The sequence below is a fragment of the Xyrauchen texanus genome, chromosome 42, assembly GCF_025860055.1.
Source record: "Xyrauchen texanus isolate HMW12.3.18 chromosome 42, RBS_HiC_50CHRs, whole genome shotgun sequence".
NCBI classification, from domain to species: domain Eukaryota; kingdom Metazoa; phylum Chordata; class Actinopteri; order Cypriniformes; family Catostomidae; genus Xyrauchen; species Xyrauchen texanus.
In genome coordinates, this window is record NC_068317.1 from 14786501 (window position 1) to 14809781 (window position 23281).

General features: G+C 37.4%; 3 protein-coding genes across 4 annotated transcripts in view; 1 reads left to right on the top strand and 2 right to left on the bottom strand.

Annotated features, from left to right (window-relative positions):
• Window positions 1-677: 677 nt before the first annotated feature.
• Window positions 678-2861, bottom strand: LOC127635129 (uncharacterized). Its single transcript, XM_052114927.1, has one exon. It carries the CDS (start codon window positions 2470-2472, stop codon window positions 1162-1164), a length of 1311 nt encoding a protein of 436 aa, XP_051970887.1. The 5' UTR covers window positions 2473-2861; the 3' UTR covers window positions 678-1161.
• A 4239-nt stretch (window positions 2862-7100) lies between these two features.
• Window positions 7101-16075, top strand: LOC127635079 (homeobox protein AKR-like). Its single transcript, XM_052114855.1, has 3 exons — window positions 7101-7557; window positions 9404-9633; window positions 13729-16075. Exons 1-3 carry the CDS (start codon window positions 7542-7544, stop codon window positions 14338-14340), a joined length of 858 nt encoding a protein of 285 aa, XP_051970815.1. The 5' UTR covers window positions 7101-7541; the 3' UTR covers window positions 14341-16075.
• Window positions 16076-18823: 2748 nt separating this feature from the next.
• dlgap1b (discs, large (Drosophila) homolog-associated protein 1b) overlaps window positions 18824-23281 on the bottom strand; it is a 174981-nt gene continuing 170523 nt past the window's right edge. For both annotated transcript variants that reach the window (XM_052114909.1, XM_052114908.1), the window contains exon 12: window positions 18824-23258. In XM_052114909.1, the coding sequence (XP_051970869.1) occupies window positions 23046-23258 (213 nt within the window). In that variant the 3' untranslated portion in view covers window positions 18824-23045. The remainder of the gene's footprint in view (window positions 23259-23281) is intronic.

Genomic DNA, 23281 nt, shown 5'->3' on the forward strand with positions numbered 1-23281 from the left:
CACCCACACCTATTATATGGCTTTTGAAGATATCGATTTAACCATCAGAGTTGTCTGGAATACTTTTATGTTGCACTTATGTGGAGTTTAGAGCTTCAAAATTTGAATTGTAAAGAGCTGAGATATTCAGAGCTGAGATATTCTTCTAAAAATCATTCATTCAGCAGAAGAAAGTCTTACACATCTTGGATGGCATGCGGGTGAATAATTGATGAGAGAATTTTTTATTTTTGGGTGAACTTCCCTTTAAGGAAAGAACTTCTGTCTAGTTTCTGCCCCCTTATCAGAACTACTTGTAATAAGAGTTAACCATATTTAGGTCAGTTTTCAGAGAAGTCAATGAGGACATCATTAATAAATGCTCACTAATGCACTTCCAAGTGACACTGTTATGAGATCATTTTCTCCTCTCACTCTTACACGATTATATCATTTCTTCACTATATGGGTGCATTGTCTGTAAAGTTAAACACTTATGTAATAGCCATGTTTTGGGAATTAAAATGTTCTTAAACACTTTTCCAGGTGTTACAACCAGATTTTTTGTGGTTCCTTTTATTCTAGTACATATGCTGAAGCTGCTGACTAATAGGATAACTATGATTTACATAAACGTGTCCACACAGAACTTTTCATCTGAGAGACCTGATGACGTAAATAAACATTTTCAAATCGGTTCAAAGATTTTATTCCAAAATACATCTTTTGCAAAATAGACTTTAGCCACTTGAAAATGAGAGATTCTCCATTTAGTACAACACAACAGTGCAGGTTAAGAACTACGGGAGGAAAAACACACAAATAACAACAAGAGTTGGTGGCAATATTTGCTCAAGTGTTACACATTCCGGCTTGGTGAAGAAAGAGTCCTAAGTAAAACATCCAAAAAAAATTCATCAGACTTAAAATTCCATAGACAAATGTGCAGTCAAGGCTAAAAAAAAAAACATTCACTCAGACCCACACAATCCTTATTTATTTACAAATAACACAACATATCATCTTGTGCACAGCACATCAACACATTTATGGACAAATCAACACACACAATGAAAGAAATGTAATAAATTAAGGCAATTGTTCATCACACAAGGAATCAAAGTGCAATCCATTTGGAAACATCAGAATGAGATGTAGTATTCCCGGGTACATTCTCCAATTTCAGTGCTGGTCATTCTGTTCAATGTACATTTTGGATAGGGATGCCGCCATGGACTTGGCCAACTCCTCATCTCTTTTGCGCAGAACCTGGGTGTGACGGCACCAGTCGTCATACTCCGGGTTGGGCTGGCAGCTGTCCAGCAGCACATCATAATGACCATTACTGAGCCAGCTCAACCATACAGATGGTTTAGACAAGTCCTCTTCTCCTAAATAGTGCACCATGGTTGATACAGTTGGGCTTTCCACACTACCCCCAGTGGTTAGGTAAATATTCACATTCAGCATCTGACTCATGGCCAAAAGCTCTGGATAGCCAGCCCATGCGCCATCCTGTGCTGCATTGATCAGAAACTCCCCAATATCCCCTTCGATGATGGGGTTGAACTCATCCAGGTGGTCGGCGATGTGATGGATGGTTTGCTCTCTCAGCTCCTTGTGCATTGACTGGTCCAAATAAGCAGCCTTGGAAACAGCGCGGTACAGGCAGTTCCCATCTGGGATGATGTGAAAGCGGTATTTCTGCTTGTCATGGAGGTATTTGTTTTGTTTCTCTACTTCGGCCAAGTAACGGGTCACCTTGTTGTCAATGTCACTTTTGCTGGGTGTTACAGTGGGCTCCTGAAGGATACGCAGCTCAAAGACCGGCTCCTCTGCAGGGTCACTGTCATCCTTGTTAATTTCTGGCCTTTTCTTGTGAGGTTGGTCTTTGAGGGGCAACATACCTTCAGATGAGAGTCTCTGTACGGTTCCAAAAATCCTGGGGTTTGTAGAATCGTTTTGGACAGAAGATTTCACCCTCTTCTCACAAACTCTATAATTGTCTTTGTCAAAAAACCTATCAAAGTTTAGAGATTTTTTCTCACTTGTCTCCTCATTGTCCTCAAAAACGTCCCCTGTGCAATCTAAATCAAAGCTGGAATCCGAATGAGGATTATCATCTCCATTGGCTTCATAAGAAACTCGGTGGTAGTGTGTTTCCAGTGGTCTACGGTTCGTACGTGGCTCCTTCACGATATGAATGGGCACCGATCTCTCCACACCATCGGGTCGTGTGATGATAATCTCGGCAGTCGAGGTATAAAAAACCGGCCTCATCGAGGTGGCCTCATAACATGTAAAAGCAGGCATCTTCGCTTCAGTCTGTTCCCCTCTGTGCGCTTCTGTGGCTCTTTCGTTAACGGTGTTCCCGTCCGCCTCCAACGAACTCGAACTTGTCGCTGTTGAGTTATTCGCGACACTAGAGAGAGTTACAGAAACTTTTCGCGAGGAGCCGGGGTAGTGTGTTAACGCGCTGCTGTACAAGTGCATTTTCAAAGTCCTCCCTTTATACAATGCGCCTTGGGCCTCGTTGTTACCAAACGATGACAACACAGTCTAAAAATACACTTTGTCATCAACAGCAGTAAATGTGCAGGGCGCGTTTCCATGGATCCTCGTTCCCCGCTGCCACAGAGGGTTCCATCCCCAGTTATCTTGCGTCAGCCCCAAAGCAACCCTAATTTTAGAGCGATGGTAACCGGACCCCCAACTCTCGGGCTGAATCCTGACACACCGCCCGGTCCGCGGGAATGCGATAGATGTTATGTGTCACTTGGGCTCTCGGTGTTTCTCTCGCTTCTGTCCGTGTTTACGTTACCGAGCGCGTCAGGGCGGCGTCGCAAGATTGGAATGTGTAAAGCTTGCCAAGAGGCCGCTGATTCCCATAAAGCTCTGCAAATAACTGCCTCTCAACAGCGAGGAAGTCCCGCCTCACGCAAAACGTCATTGGTCCTGCTGGCTATAAATCGCCTTAACCCTTGTGCGTCAATAAAAAAAAAATAAGTTACTCAGACGTCCTTAGAGGGGAAAAATGTCCACGTCAAAAAACTGCAATAGTAATATTATATATTAATGTTATTTTCCACTTTCAATTAGTTATTTTTTTAAACCAACATCAGTCCTGATCATAGCTCCCAAATATTCATTACTTTTCAGGATTTTAACCCTAGCAATGGCAGTTTGTTTACAAAATTTACACACACGCATGCATGCACGCACGCACGCACGCACGCACGCACGCACACACACACACACACACACACACACACACACACAGACAAACACTTCTCAAAACACACACACTCTGACATCCATACCAACACACCCACACAATTGTAGCTGCATTATTTATTCAATTGGCCTGCAGTGCTCTTTAATACAGGAAACAGAAAATAGGGGAAACATGTATTTGCTCCATAGGCTAAACATGACAATAATGGCGCCAATATCATAGAATTCATGATTTTATGCTTTAATGGCACTTGGAACACATATTGCTGTTTTTATGGGTTTCAAATGATAAATTTTTGTCCTGAAGGTCCTGAGTGTAACTATTTTGTGTACACAATGTATTTTAGGAACTGAGGTTGAAATATCGAAACTCTCCAAAAAAATATACACCTATGGCAAATTGTACACAGCCAAAATGATCTAAAAAAAATGATCTAAAAAACAAAAATGAAAAAGGCAAAAATGTCACGAAGGTGGGATATTAGGCATATTAGAGACTTTTCTTGGAAATTACACCAGGCCAACAATAAAGTTTAATCCAATATAAATGTGTTGGGTTTTTTTCATAAAGGAAAAGCAACAATTTTGTATGGGGTACCTAATCTTGTATTCCTATATAAGGCTTACCTTTCATTGACAGTTAGAGTTTACTCATGTGGACAAATTGCTGCACACAACTAATTCACTGAACTCAAAGTTCCTGAACATTCTGACTCATGATCTCATCCCTCATGACATCATATTCTGCAAGGAGAGTCTTTGCCCCTTTTACTGCACCTGTTGTGTGAGTTTGGCCATGTGAGTTTTAGTTCATCATATTATGGTTCATGTGTCAATTAAAAATAGGGTTGTCTGAGGTTATAAACATGATAAATCTTTAAACATGAAGTTTAAAACATGTCAAGTTCATAGAAATGTATAGAACTAGTCATTATTGTCCAGTTTATATATATATATATATATTTGAAACTAAGTGAAAGGTTTTATACCTTGAATAATGACAGTGTTTTCAATTCAACTGTTAATTTAAAAAATAAATTTTATATATATATATATATATATATATATATATATATATATATATATATATATATATATATATATGTGTGTGTGTGTGTGTGTGTGTGTGTGTGTGTGTGTGTGTGTTTCATAAATACAATGAATTGCTGAGTGAAGAATATTAAGAAGTTTTCACATTTATTCCATATGACCTAAATAAAATTTTCATAAAAATATTACAAATTAAAACTTAACCTTCACACACAGTCTTGAGGGCCTAAAGGCATCCTCTCTATTTTATGTTTGTTTCTTTCTTTCCCCTTTTTTGTCAACAAAATAACAAACTACAAGTTGGTTACAACAAATGACTTTGATTTGGTTGACATACATTTTTCAAATATTAATATATGTTTTTAAATAGTTTCACTGCATTTTTAAAGAAATAATAATGAACGATTATTCCGCACTACTCATGCCAACATTTCATCTTTCAAGAATTTCAGCTTTGAATGAGACTATCATCTTTCTACTATCTATCTATCTATCTATCTATCTATCTATCTATCTATCTATCTATCTATCTATCTATCTATCTATCTATCTATCTATCTATCTATCTATCTATCATTACAGAGGAAGTGATGTCATAAGACATATCATGTTTAAATTGAAGGTCAGCTCAAGCCGCATGGATTTTAAATAGCTTCCACATAAGTGTCACGCATAGTTCTGTTTCACTGTGGTGACATCTGTCTCCATAAGAATTAATGATATCTCCCTTTATGCTTGTGTTACTGAAAGGAAAATATGTCCTAGTACACCCTCTCAAATAGCTCACTGGTTGATGTATTGTGATTAAATCAACAAACAGCAGGGGAAAATTACAGTGTAATTAGTTTTAAATATCTTTAAAGGGATAGTTCATAAAAAAATGATCAGACCTTTGTAGCTCCAAAAATCTCATAAAGCAAACATAAAAGTAATCCATATGACTCCATTGTTTAAATCCATATATTCAGAGGCAATATAATAGGTGTGGGTGAGAAACAAATCAATATTCAAGTCCTTTTTTGTACCCTAAATCTCCACTTTAACTTTCAATTTCAGATGTAAAAGTGAAAGTGGAGATTTAGAGTAATAAGGACTTAAATATTGATTTGTTTTTCACCCACTCCTATTATATTGCCTCTGAAGTCATATGGATTACTTTTATGTTTCCTTTGTGATTTTTGGAGCTACAAAGGTTTGATCACCCTTCATTTGCATTGTATGGACCTACAGAGTTGAGCTTTTTTTCTACAAATAGTCATTTTGGGAGAACAATCCCTTTAAGACATTTAATATGGTTGCTGTGTGTAGGTAATATTGTTTTTAATTAATAATTTCCACTGCAAACAATTGGAAGCCAAATTTATCGACGGTACTATTGTTTATCGGGCAGTTGATGCATCAGAGCATCACTAACTTTGCACCACAAGGTGTCAGCCTCATGCTTTTAAGACGCTTTTTGAGTTTGGCTTTACACAGTGTAACAGCAGAGGGCGCAACTGGCCCCAATTATCGGATAACAGCAACACCTATTTCACTGACATAATAAAAGTCTGACACAACACCAAATGAGCTGTTTCGGGACTTATGAGAAATTGTGATTCGTCACGTCCTCTCACATTCACCCAAGAGTCACTCAGCTTGTAGACATTACCTCACCAAGTTTTGAATAGTTTTCCTTTGACGTGGACAACATATTTTTTTGTTATTTACTATTGTTACAGATATATAGACAATTAGTTGTAAGTAGCTTTTTTTTTGTCAGAATAACAACGTCACCTGAGTTCTTATCAATAGAATTAAGGGCAGCCAGACGCATTACGCACGCCCGCCTTGCATGGAAAATTCAACGATCTGACCTATATCTCCCAACTCCAAACAGATTTCTGAGTCTTTTACCACCACCATGTGTCTGGTAGACAAGTAGAACACAATTGCTTTTAAATGTTCTGACATACATATATGCATTGTACCTGTGCGTAATGAACACACTAACGTTCACAATATTTGTATTTTAGCACTAACAAGCGGTGCGCCAAATTGGAATTGCAAAAGATAATCGGTGGGCTCCATACGCGGCAGAGATAAGAAGCGTTACTGAGACTGCTGTGATTTGAATTAAGGACGCATCACCAGCACAGCTGAAGAAACAAGCAAGTCTTGCTTTACAACCAAAAATCCGTCATCTAATCCCAACGGTCAACTGCGTATCACGCAGCGCTGCGCCAACAGGAAGCATCACGCACGGGATACAAATGGAACTGTTGCGCTCTCGTTTGCACCAGCATCGTCATGGACATCTGTCAGCTCAACTAAATGCCGCATTGCACCTGATAATACATCTTAGATCAGTGCAACACTATCATCCTGCAGTGACACAGTTTCGATCTTGAAAACACCAAGGGGCCGTTCACGTCAAACACGTCTTTGCCGCGCAGTTTTTCTATGTAAAGAGTCGCAAGACGGAGGTATATGACAGTTGTGAACGCGTTTTTTTAGACGTCGTGTCAAGTTAAAGAATCACTTTTGAAAACGCCTCTCCAGACATCTGCGTTCCGTTATATTCGTTGCGAATTCGGTCTGAACGCCCCCTACTCCAGCAAAACATCTTACACAAAAACAACGCCACAACCAAAAATATGAATAACTGATTAGGCGTACGGCGCCTAACACAAGTATGCTGAAGAAAGCAGTTCCAAATATATCCTTGCCATGTGTCTGCCTCCTGGTAATGTTAACCTACATTCATAATAAACCAGCTTCCTGTCTCTCTGCCGCAGTCATTAAAAGGGAAACGTGCAGAAACTAGTTCCAATTCAACGAGCAAAACGCGTCCACACAAACACATCCCGAGCACTGGATCATTCTCTACTCATGTTTAAGATTCCGATCGGTTGGTCAAAAGCCTTTTTCTGTCTCTAAAAGTCCGTTTTATGTAGGTCTAATGTCAGATTTTCCCCTCTTGCCCTTAGAGGGGGAGGATCTAACTGCGTTGAGTCACGCAGCTGTCAAAGATAGCTGTCACCCAATTTCCACATCAAACACACACACACACTCTGAATGAGAGACGCACAGCCTGTCGCAGGTACCCCGACAATGTGTTGCGTCTCCCACAAATGAAAAACGCGCTCCGCGGCTATTCTTCGATATAAGAAATACCCGCGATACATCATAACAATCTGGAGTAATACAGTTTTGTGATTGAAGCGAGGAACAACCAACGCTTTGGGAATAAATTCGACCTCCTCGTTGCCAACGTGAAAAGGGGAATTTTGACGGACATGAAGACCAAAAAGGGTATGTATCCTCTTGATATGGGCTATAGTGCTGAGGTGTGTTACATTTGTTTAGATTGAATGCCTGAATGCAACTTGTCGATGATGGTTGATCAGAAAAGCGTTTTTCACCATGTCTGGCATTGCCTGCTATTGTTTTCCGCTGCAGACAAAACAGCCCTTTTCTAACCATGTGCTTGCGCGCTGTCACAACGTTTCGCTTTATTAACACACGTCTTTTTTAATTCGCAAACAAAAACGTTCTGTAATTTTGCACAAACGTGCTTAAGTATTTCTAGTCTTGTTTATTGTAGATTTTTAGAGGTTGTTGTTCCAAGGTGGAACTAATTAGACCCCCACAATATTTGATAGTTTACGTAACTCCTTTTTTAAGGTTTATTTGATGTATGTCTAAGGATAGTTTTATAAAAACCTTAGTGTAATAGTTGAAAAACCTTGAGTCGCTCCGAGTTTCCCATTACAACTGACTTTGAAGTTTCTTTGAGAATGTGTGGGGGGGAAAACTTTCCAAGAGTATTCTTTTTTTCTTCTTCTTCTTGTTATTCCAACGGCTATTGTGTAGCTTTCAAAGCTGTTTGCTCGACAGAACAAGGTGACGCGTTCTAAACTGTGCAACAATGTAACAATTATTCCTGACCTCCTTTTGTGAAGTTTGTGTATTTCGCGCCGCTTCCTCGAGGCGACGCTTTCACATTCTCTCCGACCTCGTGTTTCTCACAGCACACAATAGAGCCCAAACTAGTCTCTCTCTCTCAAGTTAATATTTATCACATACTGTGACTTTTAACAGTGCAAATTACAATGTCAACCCCCTGTCTTTCACCTGACGTAATTTCATGTGTTTTTATTTGAGGCAAAGTCGAAAAATCTGAGTTTGAAATGTCTCACAACCGACATTCTTTTGTTCGGTCTTGAGATTTGCAGCAGGTTCCCATCCCCCTCCTCACGTAGGCCGACGCAAAATTACTCCTACACAAGTTTAATCATTTTCTCACATCACTTCAAAGATAGACATGTATGTGATTTTAGTCGTTTCGCTATGTGAAGGAAACTGTCTCTTGTGGTACTTCCACACACACAGTCGAGCAGAAGTTGGGGGAAAGTTTTGTTTCATTAACTAAAAGTCCCCTTCAACACGTTGTAACTTTGACTTCATAGGTAAAACTAACTGAGAGGTTATTGATACACTAACAAGTTTATGATGCAGACAAAAGTGTTGGAATACATTTGAACAAGTTACATGTATGAAATATGATAGAAACCTTCCAAATTGGGAAATGTTGCTAATTCCACTCTTAAGTGAATTTTCAAAACAAAGCTCATTCCTTTGTTCATTTGAATATTGTTCCAGTAGCCTATGTGAATTTATATACAGTATTTACAGTGCTCAAATAGGCACGTTGAAACATTGACACAGTATAGAGTCTTTGTGACGCCTCCAGTCCTACCATGAATCACATGTCTTTGCTTGACAGCAGGGATGTGACACATCAGCTGCCACACACACACACACACTCTCTCTCTCTAACACACATGCTTATGCATGCGTACTCATGGACACTCTGTTGTGTAGCATTTAGCGCTTGGCATTTTGAAGGGAGAGACAGTGTGTGTGAGCAGGAGGAGGATAGAGTTTAGGGTCCTCAGCGTGGGGGGTCTTTTTTTTTTGTTTGACTGCACACACTGATTCCCAGTTTACTAATTCCCTGAAACATATTTATTCACTGTTACATAGCCATTTCTCATACACCAAGCTAACCCCATATTTTTTTAATAACCCCTGCCTATTTGTGATTTTAAAATACTTCATGGTTTAAAGTGGCAATGTTTGTCTTGTGCGACTACAGGTGTTCTGGCCATGTCTGGCAGCGAGACAGAAGATGAGGACAGTTTGGATGTGCCTCTGGACCTTTCTTCAAACGGAGGAGGGTCAGGGAAGAGGAAGAGGAGAGGAAACTTGCCCAAAGAGTCAGTACAGATACTTCGGGACTGGCTCTACCAACATCGGTACAATGCCTATCCATCAGAGCAGGAAAAGGCCCTGCTCTCAAAGCAGACCCATCTCTCCACACTACAGGTACTAAACAATTTTGATAAATGTGATAGAGCAATCAAAATGAACAAACTGTAAATATGTTAGATGATGAGTAAAGAAAGAAAGGAAAGAAGGTTCGAAAGAAGATATGGATGGATGAAAGGAAAATATGGTTGTAAGGAAGGAAGGTTCAAAGGAAGAAATGGATGGATGGAAGAAAGATATGGGAGAAATAAATTCAGAAAGAATTAATACAAATATTTACAAACTTTATAAACAAACCTTAAAAGTGTAAACTGAGTTAAGAAAGAAAGGAAGGAAGATATGGAATGAATAAAGAAAGCAATAGATAGATGAGTATGTAAAGAAAGGAAAGTAGGATCGAAAGAAGATGTGGATGGATGAAAGGAAGATATGGGCGCTGGAAGAAGGAAGGAAGAAACAAAACAAGATATGAATGGAAGGAAGGAAGATATGGGAGAAATATATAAATAAGAAAGAATTAATTAAAAAAAATTACAAACTTATAAACAAACCTTAAAAGTGAAAGATGAGTGCACAGAAGTATACCACATATAATTCAATAAATATTATGAAATTAGAAAAATCTATATTACAACATTTTCTTACACAATATACAATATTAAAGTCTAATTTATAAGCATAATACACAATATACACTGTATACATGACAATAAATAGACAAAATTAGAAGAATAAACATTAGAACATTTTTTAAATGAGAAAACACAATATGCATAGTATGCACACAAATATTTATTTGATGTGTTATATTGTACAAATTAATTTCCAAATACAAATATAAGTGACTGTTTCCTTAGCAGCTGTGATGATTCTTTTGGCATCCCTCCACCTCCCCGTCTCCAACTTTATATTTCATAGTGCCTATACCAATTATGATCTCAAAATTTATTTTTCTTACTTTAGACACAAGCCTAGTCTTTTGCTCGTATCCCTCCATTTATCCCAGTACACCAAATCTGTTTACTTTAATGTGCTCCAGGACTAAAATAATCAGTGAAGTAATGTGTAATACATATAATGTCACACAGAACATTCATAAAGGCCAGCACCAGAAATAATTAAAGGGATAGAAAACTCTGTCATCATTTACTTACCCTCATGTTGTGGCAGAATGACAGCCTCAGTCACCATTAACTTTCACTGAGACTAACATTCTCATAAATTATGTCAGAATTTTCAGTTTGGACTGAACTGTTCCTTTAAATGTACAAATATATTTCAAAGATGACAACTGCTTCTTGTTTCAATGGCCAAATACAGTTTCTTATGTACAAAGTTATGCCTTGGAGAAGGTCTGAAAGTTTCTCACGACTGGCTGTTTCCGTCAAGAATGTGGAGGGGAATTTTTCAGTTTTCTGCTTTGTTGATCAGTAATCTATTCATATGCTTCAGAGGAGAGCAGTTAGCTGTCATCAACGCCATGTTCAGTCGCAACTGACGTGGGAAGGAAACCAAACGGCTATATGTCATAACTAGCAGAGAGACAGAAAATATGTGTCAGAGAATGAAACAGTCAGCTCTTTTTTGCTAGCGCGACTGTGTTTAAGATCAGACATTCTTTTCCTGCTGGGTTTTAGCATCATATAAACAACACATCCTGTGAGTGCAGTCAATGGAGTGAATTCCTGTGGACAGATGAGTGAATAACTGTTTTGAGTCCTCTGAGATGTGGCCACATAGAGAGATTGAGGGAGAGAGAGACTTGCTCAGACACTGGGCCAGGAATTTCCCCTGTGCTCAGCCAGCTGTCTCACTAACAATAGGGAGACACAATACACACACATTAACATAGTGAAGACTACCGGGCTCATGCAGACTGTTGGATACACAATACAGACCCATTACCCAGTGAGCCATAGTGGCTTCTCTTCTGAAGAGGCTCACTGGTAGACAATACAGGAACATTACCATACTAAGGATCTTCTCCCTTTAGAAACTGAGAAAGAAATGTTTAACTGTTTAAAGGGATAGTTCACCTGAAAATGAAACTTCTCTCATGATTTACTCACCCTCCTGGCATCCCAGATGTGTATGACTTTCTTTCTTCTGCAAATTATGATTTTGGGAAGAACTTCTCAGCTCTGTAGGTCCAAAATTTTGAAGCTCCAAAATCCACATTAATAATAATTATTAGACTATTATTATGAAAGGCATATTTTATTAATAGAAACTATAAATGTACGAGTAACACTTAAAATTGGGTGTTGAGTTTGGTTTTGACGCACTTCCGGTTTAAGCCCCGCCCACACCCGGTTCTATAGGAATATAAATCATTTTGTCATATGAACAGATACAAATACAGATAATGGATTTGCTGCACAACCCTAGTACATGAAGAGAGAATTTTCATTTTTTGGCAGTGAACTAACTCTTGTTTCATAATAGAAGTGTGTCAGTGGGTCAACATCAGAATTAATTTTTATAGGGATAACTGTTCCATACCTGTATGTCTTTCATACCTCCATGGAACACAAAATAAGATGTCTGGCAGTGTGTTAGTCACATTCACTTTCATTAATTATTTGTATCTCATACAATGAAATAGAATGGTGACTGACGCTGTCATATGGGTTTGGATCAACAGGGTTGTTGTATTGTATCACATGTACAAAGTTGAAATGTGACATGCTGAAAGTTTTAAAAAGTCTTAAAACATATATGTATGGATGTCTTTTCATAAATTCATACAAATTATTTTAAGGTTCTAGCTGAAAGCACAGAGCACCAAAAACAGTCAAACCAAATCAAAGAGTTTATTTGTGCATGTTGCTTTAATTTGAATATAAATCATCAGATCACTGTGGTGTGAGATCTGCTTTAACAAAAAAAAGTCATGAGAATTCAGTTGTTGATATAGACTAAAGTTGTTAACGGTCGACCTTTAACACAGTGTAGTAATTAGTCTTTTTTGAGAGATTCACACTTAAGTCAAGCATTCGCATCGCATGTGTTTTCTGTAGCCTGAAATGCTATATTTGCATCTGAGTAGCTCTCGCACACCTTCAAGTAAGACAGCAGAGCCGTGAAAGCTATTAGCATGATTAAAGTCTAAAGCCCTTAGGCCCAACAAAGAGAGCACTCTGAGGTATAAAGTTGAACTGTTACTTGCATGATTGAGAGAAATCCTTACCACCAAGAGCTTCCTGGTTGGAACCGTGGCATTTTTAGTGCCAGCTCAGCCTTTTTATAAGAGGAATAACTAAAATAGAATCTATCAGAGTGCTGTCACATGTTAGCTCAATACAGCCTTGTGAATTCCCATTTTAAAGTGAAACAAGACAGCTTAAAGAGGGGAAATGCATAAACAAAATATAGGAACATGCTGTAAATAGTCTTTAAATTTATAAAAATAACAGGGGGTAGATGTTGGTGATTAGTTTCACTAACAATATGTTGTTGCTGTAAGAAAATGTTTATATTAGAGTGTTTGAGGTGATTCTTACAAAAACCTGTAAAGAAAATTACCTGATCATGTTTTACCCCAAACTAACACAAAAAAATATTAAAAGACTACGTTTAGTGCATTTTGGCATTGTTGCAACATGTAAGAACGTTTTACTTTCAATATTCCAATTGTTTTAAAAAGTTATTCTCATTACTGTAACGGTAATTTGTATTTAATAATTGAATATCAGAAAAAAAAAGAACAAAAAAGATGCAGTAATCTGTGAAGATGAAAGGGAGTACTACTATGATGTATAAATACAATACAATTTAAATAATTTTATATTTATAAATAAATATATATCATTATTAATTTTTTTATTATTGTTTTTTTGGGGGGATTAAGAGCAAAAACAGAGGAGTAAAGTTTGTGCAACTGTCATGAAAATAATGTCACAACAACCAAAATATAATTTCTTATTTGTTTCTTTGGATGGAAAAAGGACCAGGGCTTCATTTCACAAAAGCATCATAAGCTAAGTAGACTGTGGAAACCATTGCCGCCAATGGTCTCTACGATCAACTTAAGCTTGCAATGCTTTTGCGAAATGCATCCCAGAATATTTTCTTGACTAGTTTCGTGAGAATCACCATTTGTAATTTAAGTAGCATTGTGATATATCAAATTATTTGTCCTCCTCTCCACAGGTGTGTAACTGGTTTATAAACGCTCGGCGGCGACTGCTTCCTGAGATGCTCCGGAAAGATGGCAAAGACCCCAACCAGTTCACCATCTCCCGAAGGGGCAGCAAGGGCAGTGAGATGCTCAGCGACAACTCTCAGTCCCCCAAACATGGCCTGCTCGCTAACGGAGAAGACCGCAGCGGTTATGAGCCTGGCTCACCTCACCCGACCAGCAACACGCCCATGTCTAACGGTTTCTCCAAAAATACCCTGTCCTCCAAAACTCCTCCCTCACCTGGACCTGTCTTACCCAGACCCTCCGTCATCTGCCACACCACCATCACCACAGCCACGCAAGGTATCAGCACAGCGACCCAAGGCACGCGAGTGCCAGGTCTAGGCGTAGAGGGAGCCACAGAGCTGCCGGTCACAGAAGCAGCAGCCCTGTTCATGTGTCACGGGAGCATCGGGGTTAGTGGAGAGGGGAACGTCAGTCCTCAGAGCGGCCTGTTCAACACCCCACCACCCACCCCACCCGACCTTACCCAGGACTTCAGTGGCTTCCAGTTGTTGGTTGATGTGGCGCTGAAGAGGGCTGCAGAAATGGAGCTGCAGGCAAAACAGCTTCTTGCCTGAAGATGGACGGAGGACAGAAAAGACGGATGAAAGAGCTTCATCTATGTTTCTTTCTAGCTCCCCAGTCTCTTGCCCCCCTAAAACTCCAGTTCAAAAGTCCAAAAAACTTGACTGAGCAACAGAAAGCAAACAAGCATGGCCTGATCATTTCTATTTTTGGTAATTGTAAATCAAATTGATGAGGATTCCTTTATGTAAAGCATTTCAAGGTGCCTTGGCAGTCAGTTCTTTTTTTTGTATTCCATATATATGTAAATACATATGTATCTTTTTTGTTTTGTACATGGGACCAAAACCAAACACCGTAAAAACAACTTCCTGTCTTTCCTTTATTGGAGAAGACAAGTCCTTCTCCACTTCTCCTCATACCTCATGAGTCTTTCTTTTTCGTTTTCAGAGATTTTGCTCTATGATTGTCGAATTTGCCAAATTTTTTAGAAAACACGTATTGTTTATTCTGCCTCATTCTTCTTCTTTTTTTGCACAAAACAACAGGTCATCTCAGTATCTTATCAACTCTAGCTTATTCTCCAACAGACTATAATCACTACTGCACCGGGTCATTCTGTGTCATCTTATGTTCAGTTTTTGTATTGTTTTTGTTTTAAATGCTGTCTTTAGTATTTTTTTTCCCTTTCATTTCTATTGAGGGATATTCAGATGTAGCAGAACTATAGTCTGAGATTTCCTCTGAATACTCAGTATAGAAACGGCCAGTGAATGTGCCCACATGTGCCCCAACCCTTCCCCTTAACGCACACACACACACACACACACACACTCATTCAAATACACACTTTGGACAAGTGAGCTGGAAGAATGAACACTACATGAATTGTATTAAGTTTTTTTGTTTTATCAAGTTGAGACCACTTTCAGAGGATAGATGGAAAGAATGGCTTTATGTCACCAAATATATTCATTTAAAGGTTTTGGGACCTTAGAACAGTGCATTTACAGTAGCCAATGTGACATGATGCCCAATTATGTGACTTCTCCTCCTTACTGTGCAATGTATGTGGCAAATAGGGGTCACATGGTGTTTAAATAAAGTTTTGTTTTCTACAAAAAAGGGCCTCCATCTTTTCACTTTTTAACAGATTTTATTTTTAACAATGTCCTTGTAGGCCTTGTATAGGCTTTTTTAAAAGTTTATCTTCGATTATATGGATTTTTCACAACTGTCTGTAAGTGTTATCTAATACCATCCAAAATTATGCACAGATAATGTTCAGTTCTGGTGGCTTTTCCAAGTGTTTACATGACACAAATGTTATTTATACAGGCATATGCCATTTGTTGTTTATTTTTGTTTTTCTCAGATTTCTCGAAACTGGAATATTGGCTTAATCTGGTTATGACAAGCAGGTTAATGTGTGTACTTGACGCTTACATTATCAGAAAATTATTAAATTCTGATAATTGTGTGCATGCAAATGCAGTTAATAACTATGTTTACATGCACATAATTTTCTGATTAAGCCTTTATTCTTAAAATGATGTTTACATGCTTCATCTGGCCTCCCAAAGCTATTGGATAACCAAAGTATGGACCTTAATCAGAAAATGATGTGCATCTAAACTTAATCATTGTGTATTTTTGTAGATGGAAAATTGTTGAAAGGTTTCATGTTGATTTAAAGTTCTAAACAAAGACAATCAAAGTAAAAATCATATATATATATATATTTAATTAAGCATATTTCCAGTAGTGCTTGAAAAATCTAATAAAACATGTAAGGCCAGACAGAAAGGAGTGGAATTCTTTAATAGAGTGGAAGCCACCTTGAGCAGCTACATCTAAAGAGGTGATTAATGCCAATCTACAGCTACTTTAGATTGACATCTCACACATATTAAAGGCATGTTCCTACAGGCTATCACTAAATCATACTGTCATTCTTCTCTGTGTTTAAGCTTCACAGGAACGCCAATTAGCATAATCCTGTATTTAATTAGCAGTAGCTAAAACCAGACTTCAACGATGGTTTGCCAATTGTGTCTAAGAGTGTGCATGTCTGTGTATCTGAGCACAGACAATAAAGACGGATTAACAGTGACACGTCTGTCCTGGATATCCAATTCACCCTGTTTGACAGCTGTTCTTTCCTCAGACTTCTCAATGGGCCAAGATTCAAATAAACAACTCAGACGGGTCATCAGTCTAGAATGCAACTAGGGATAAAACTGATTAGCAGATCTGAGAAGTTAATTAACTGAACACCTATTTAAACATTTTGACCAAAGAACTTCCATGATTTTTCCAGTCATGTATGATTACTGGATAAGGATTTGTAAAAATCATTGTATAAAGATTGTAAACTTAGATTTTTATCAACAGAAATATGATAAAACTGAGCATAATGAGAAAAAATATTTTCACTATGACATTTGTATAATGACTCTTATAATTTTATAATACATTATATACATAAAATTAAATACAAATATGTTAATAAAAGTTAGTTAAATAATTTTCATAATTAAAAAATATTTTTTAATTATAAATATACATTTTATTTATAATTATTTGATTATTTAAAATAAAAAAAGAACACAATCTTCTGGAAATAATTTTATTATATTATTTTCATTACTTTTTCAGACAGTGAAATAAGAATTGTGGAATTCCCTGATATTTCCAGGCTGAAAGTGTTTTCATCAAAAAGTGTGTGTGTGTGTGTGTGTGTATATATACAGTTGAAGTCAGAAGTTAACATACACTTAGGTCATTAAGTCATTAAAAAATGTTTTACCACCACACAGATTTAATATTAACAAACTGATCAGCAGATCTGAAAAGTTAATTAGCTGAACACCTATTTAACACCTTCAAATTCTGTGCCTCTTTGCATAACATCATGGGAAAATCAAAAGAAATCAGCCAAGACCTCAGAAAAACAATTGTGGACCTCTACAAGTCTGGTTTATCCTTGGGAGCAATTTCCAAATGCCTGAAGGTACCACGTTTATCTGTACAAACAATAGTACGCAAAGTGGGATCACTGTGGGATCACGCAGCCTTCATACCGCTCAGGAAAGAGACGTATTCTGTCTCCTAGAGATGAATGTAATTTGATGCAAAATGTGCAAATCAATACAAGAACAACAGCAAAGGACCTTGTGAAGATGCTGGAGGAAACAGGTATACAAGTATCTATATCCACAGTAAAACGAGTCCTATATCGACATAACCTGAAAGGAAGAAGTAACTGCTCCAAAACGGCATAAAAAAGCCAGCATATAGTTTGCAAGTGCACACAGGGACAAAGATCTTACTTTTTGGAGAAATTTCCTCTTGTCTAATGAAACATAAATGGAACTGTTTGGCCATAATGACCATCATTATGTTTGGAGGAAAAGGGGTGAGGCTTGCAAGCCGAAGAACACCATCCCAACTGTGAAGCATGGGGTGGCAGCATCATGTTGTGGGGTGTTTTGCTGCAGGAGGGACTGGTGCACTTCACAAAATAGATGGCATCATGAGGAAGGAAAATGATGTGGATATATTGAAGCAACATCTCAAGACATCAGCCAGGAAGCTGAAGCTCAGTAACAAATGGGTCTTCCAAATGGACAATGACCCCAAGCATACCTCCAAAGTTGTGGCAAAATGGCTTAAAGACAAACAATGTATTGGAGTGGCTATCACAAAGCCCTGACCTCAATCTTATAAAAAAGATTTGGGCAGAACTGAAAAAGCTTATGCAAGCAAGGAGGCCTCAAACCTGACTCAGTTACACCAGTTCTGTCTGGAGGAATGGGACAACATTCCTGCAACTTATTGTGAGAAGCTTGTGGAAGTCTACTCAAAATGTTTGACCCAAGTTAAACTATTTAAAGGCAATGCTATCAAATACTAACAAAGTGCATGTCAATTTCTGACCCACTGGGAATGTGATGAAAGAAATAAAAGCTGGAATAAATAATTCTCTCTACTATTATTCTGACATTTCACATTCTTAAAATAAAGTAGTGATCCTAACAGTATGTATTTAAATGTATTTGACTAAAGTGTATGTAAACTTCTGACTTCAACTATATATTGTGGCAGGGCGGAGGGCAGGGCCGGGTCGTGATTCTACACACCCGGTCCCTTATCAGGCTAATCAAGCTTCTGAGAGGGATAAAGGCCGACTGCGGAAGATGGTGCGGGAGAGAGAGATCGCTTACGGGCATGTCCGTCATGTGTTTTTGTATTTTGATTAAGTTTATCATTAAAATATTATTTATATTGTCAAGCCGGTTCTCGCCTCCTCCTTACCCATCTAAATCCCTTTACATACATATATATATTTTACATTTAATTACAATTGTGAAATCACAATTGTAAAACTCCCTGATATTTTGGTGAATGCTGGATAATTTTGCTCTCCTGCTCAGGCTCCAGGCAGGACATGCACGCGCACACACGCACGCATGCACGTACACACACACACAAACGGTATATTTGAAAATAAATCACCCATATCTATGAGTGTCTGTAACTTTTATTGATAAAAATGTCATACACGTGCAATAACATCAACAGTGTTGTTACAGTAAATACAAAATGTAAGTAGTAAGATATTATTAGATGTAGGTTACATTTACAATGAAGAACATTCATGTATTTACACACAGTCATTTTGATAGATTTTATGCTTGTACAAGAACAGGAAATACATAATAAACTGCCTTCATTTGACAAAGTACTTTGTAGTGCTCAGGCCATATTTTGGCAATAATACACAATGTAATTTTCTTCTATTTTGGGTGATAAAACCTTAAAAGTCAGTACTTATCATGTTAAACCAATATTTTCCACATCAGTGTATGACAACAATCAAGAAAATGACATATGTCCAAGTTTGTGATAAATCGTGAATAAAGTTAAGTGCTATAATCTCACAACATCTCTATCTAATGTCTCATAAATATCTCTTTAAATTCTAAAAAGCACAGAAAATTTTAATGTAACCAATTAATATTTCAATTAGTCTATATTTTAGTTTGCTAAATTTATTCTGGATTTTAAAAAAATAATCAAAGTTTGAATCATTGATTGTCCATCCACATTCAATTTGATATTGTTTTACTGTCTAAAATGAATGGGTCATTTTTCATTGGGTCACTTTCTTTTGCATATTAAAACTGGAAGTGTAAAAAAATTATAAAAAATAAATAAATCAAAGTTATATTTGAACTGTAGCTTAAATGTCCCAAAATATTACTGAACTCATTGATTCAGTGAAAATAAATATCAATATGAATGGGTAATTTGTTGCCAGTATTGAATGCTTTAGGTGTATATCCAGTATAAGACCTCTTCATGACAGGCTACACACAAATGAAAACACACAGATACACTCACACACATTCATACACGTTATATAGTCTGCCCTGTGGCTACAATGTGTATGACGATCATACAGTACAGTATATTCATAAATTAAGGCCGAGCGTTTAAACATTGATATATTTGAAAACAAATATTAACCACAGTAGAAGGGCTCTCTAGTGCATAATAACTGGAACTAAGATTTTGGTTAATAACAAAAACCCTACAAAGAAACAACTACAAAAGCCAATGCAACTGAAGTGTATATCTGAAGTGTAAAATAGAGGATGGCTGCACATTGGCTGCTGGGAAATTAATATTAATATATTTATAGTGATGTGTCTATCTACAGTGAAACATCTTGAGCCAAAACAAAAAGAAATAGCTCTAATTATTTAACCTATTAAACAAGTGCAAATTAGTATTATTTGTTATTGAAAAAGATGAGACTGTGTGGTTCAGAATAGACAAGCAAAGATTGAAAAATATGTCAGTTTAAAAAAATGTAATTAAACGAGAGCAGCACAAGAGAGTGTAACTCTGAAATGCAAAAATTAAAATGGGGCTCCTTAAATAGAAAATGAATAAACTGATGTTATGTGCTCTGCTTTAATACATGTCTACTTGCTCTGTCTCTGCAGGGTTGCTGAAAGTATATACATCTTCATCTAAATCAAAATTCAGGAAGGAAAGAAGCTGATCTATATTACAAAGTATCAACTGTGCTACATTTCGAGTTGAAAAAAAGACAGAAAATTAGGAAGCACTTGGGTACATGCACTTAGATGAGGCAATAACACACACACTGGCTTGCCCAAAGATAAAGACTCTATCATGCTAACTCTTGCGATCATAATACAATAAATAAATAAATTGCTCTGTCACTGTATGTCATTTATTAATTCATGACATTGCAGCTTTAGTATTTCAAACGATACTTTGAAATGTAAAGGTAGAGAAGGAAATAAATAGATGTTTTCAGATCTGATTTAGTTTTATCATGTCGTAAATATGTATACAACTCGTCACACTTTCTGCATTAAAAAATACTGCAATTTTATATTAGATTGATTTATACAAACATATTGCCAAATGTAGTGAGGAGCTATATTAGTGAGTAATCAGGAATCAGTCATAGTTCATAGTTTAATATTTACATAATACTCTAAACAGTGTGCATTACTCGAAATAAGCGTGTTTCCTGTACTCCAATGTCAAGTTAAACAGGCGCAATGCTACAAGTTGTCAGAGACAAGAAATGTGTAATTTCAAATTGAATGTGAAACTGCGGCACGATGCGGCAGGACCAATAAGATTTTAAAGTGGGTGTGGCTAACCAGCACAAGATTGCAGAAGCTGAAACCAAACGACACTCAAAAACATTCACAGAAGAGATTGCTTTTACCGGACACAGTGTAATGCTCAATTTAATCCCTGATTACCATTATGTAATGTTTCATAACATAACACATTATTAATTTATGAGAGTGCCGCATTTCGACAGCATTTCCGTCAGTGACTTGAACATGTTGAGCAGTTACAGATGAAATGGGCAAGTAAATATTTTGCAATTGTCAGATTTGATGGACATCCACGTCACTACAGGTGCTACTGCTAAGCAAAGATAGTGAGCAGACAGGAAATGAGATAGAATGAAGGAGAGCAAGGTGGGTTATATGTGCTGAAAAAAGAAGATTTGAGGGGATGGGAGAAGATGACCACATGGGAGGCTGAAACATAAGAGAAGAAAGAGAAGACAGTGGGAGAGGTGGTTTTGACATTCTTTCCCCTAACACTGAGAACAGAACAAACTCGCCCTGTCTCAAAGGTGCACAGTGACATGCATCAGAGAGTGTATTAAACATAAAGAAAGACTGTCATACACGCGCACACACACACACACACACACACACGTTGGTTTCGCTATATTAGTGAGGGCATATCATAAACAATTGTATTTAGCTAAAGAACATTTTATTTGCTGAAACCCAACCCTACTTTTACCCCTGAACTGACCTTCACTGAAACCACACGATTTAAATCAAAACCTAATTTGGCCAATTTCTGACCACTAAATAGTGATGACCACTTTAAATGTTCTTACATGTTGGTTTATGTCATGTTTTACTGTATAAATATGGACATTTATTTTTTTAAATGGCCCTCACAAGTATATCAGAACCTGTACACACAGACAAACATCAATGTGAAACTCTTCAGAAGTAATCGGTTTGTTGCCCTTTTAGTAGTTTATGTCCTCCATGAGAAAACAAGACATATGGCTCTTACACAGTAACTGCAAAAATCTACAAATGACAATATTAAACTAATGTAATACTTCACTGAAACTCAGTAGTGTGCATTATTTGGGTAGTAGTATTAACAGACACACTATGTTGTGCTGAAGGCATGAATATATATAATTGGTTATTTAACAATTTAATATAATATAGTGTCTAATAGAAATATTTAAAAGTCTTTGGGAGTTTAACAAGGGAGCTACATCGCAGATGGCAGGACAGAGAGAAAGAGAATAAAATTAAAGGAATAGTTCGCCCGCAAATGAAAATTCTGTCATTATTTACTCACGTTCGTGTCATTCAAAACCTGAATGCGTACATTTTTTCCAGGGACAACATTTTAATTTCTGAAGAATCTTTACTCCGCATTTTCCAAACTAAGCATGTCTGTTAAGAAAACAAAAAAAAAAAGACAGATAAACAACAAAAAGCACCATAAAAGTAGTCTATAAGATTCATATACTATATTCCAAGGCTTCTGAAGCCATTTTTATAACTTAATGCAACGAAAAGATCAAGATTTAAGTTATTATTCACTGAGAATCTTCCATACTAGTGATCTGTAATCTTGAAGACAAGACTGATTTAAATGAGATACAATTTCAGTCTGTTCCTCACACAATGCTATTGTATGGCTTCAGAAGACTACAACATAATATACAGTATATTTATTAATTTATATGTATCAATAATAAGTGCAAATCATATGAATTACTTTAAGGTTTTTTTGTTTGTTTGTTTTTTGTGGGGTTTTTGGTGCATAACAGACGTGGTCCCTAAGAACTGCCATTGCATGGAAAAGACCTGTGTGAAGATTCTTGGTTTGGAATGACATGCGGGTGAATTTATATTGACAAAATGTTAATACATTTTAGAGTGAACAATTTCTTTAAGTTCTAAATACATACAGTAGAACCCCACAGTGAATAAACTCTCTTTTACACAAGAAAAGAGGAGCGATTATTTTACAGCTACCCTGCCTTGTCATTGTCATTCAGTGCTTTTGTGGTTGAATTTGAGTAGGTGTGTTTCAGTGTCTATTTAGGCCTCTAAGCACCTCTTTTCAGGATTTTCAGCACGAAACATTATAATCGTGTCTGAGCTTCCGGGATGTATATTTCTATGCTGTCTGCACATTCTGTGACAGAACTCTGGCGCTGAGAGGCAGCTGCACGTTTAGCCGCTAGAAGCCGTTTGCGTGCCTCCAGCCGCTGTGAGCCCTCCAGAGATCGGTCTCGCACCAGCAGGACGGGACCCTTCCTCGGTTTCCTGGGTACCGGAGGGGGGACACGCCTCTCCTGGACAGCAACGACAAAGCTAT

Bases quoted from the DNA above. Each gene is read 5' to 3' on its own strand.
- LOC127635129 (XM_052114927.1), bottom strand. From the start codon at position 2,472: ATGCACTTGTACAGCAGCGCGTTAACACACTACCCCGGCTCCTCGCGA.
- LOC127635079 (XM_052114855.1), top strand. The intron at 9,634-13,728 runs GTACTAAACAAT...TCCTCTCCACAG, and splicing joins CCCATCTCTCCACACTACAG to GTGTGTAACTGGTTTATAAA.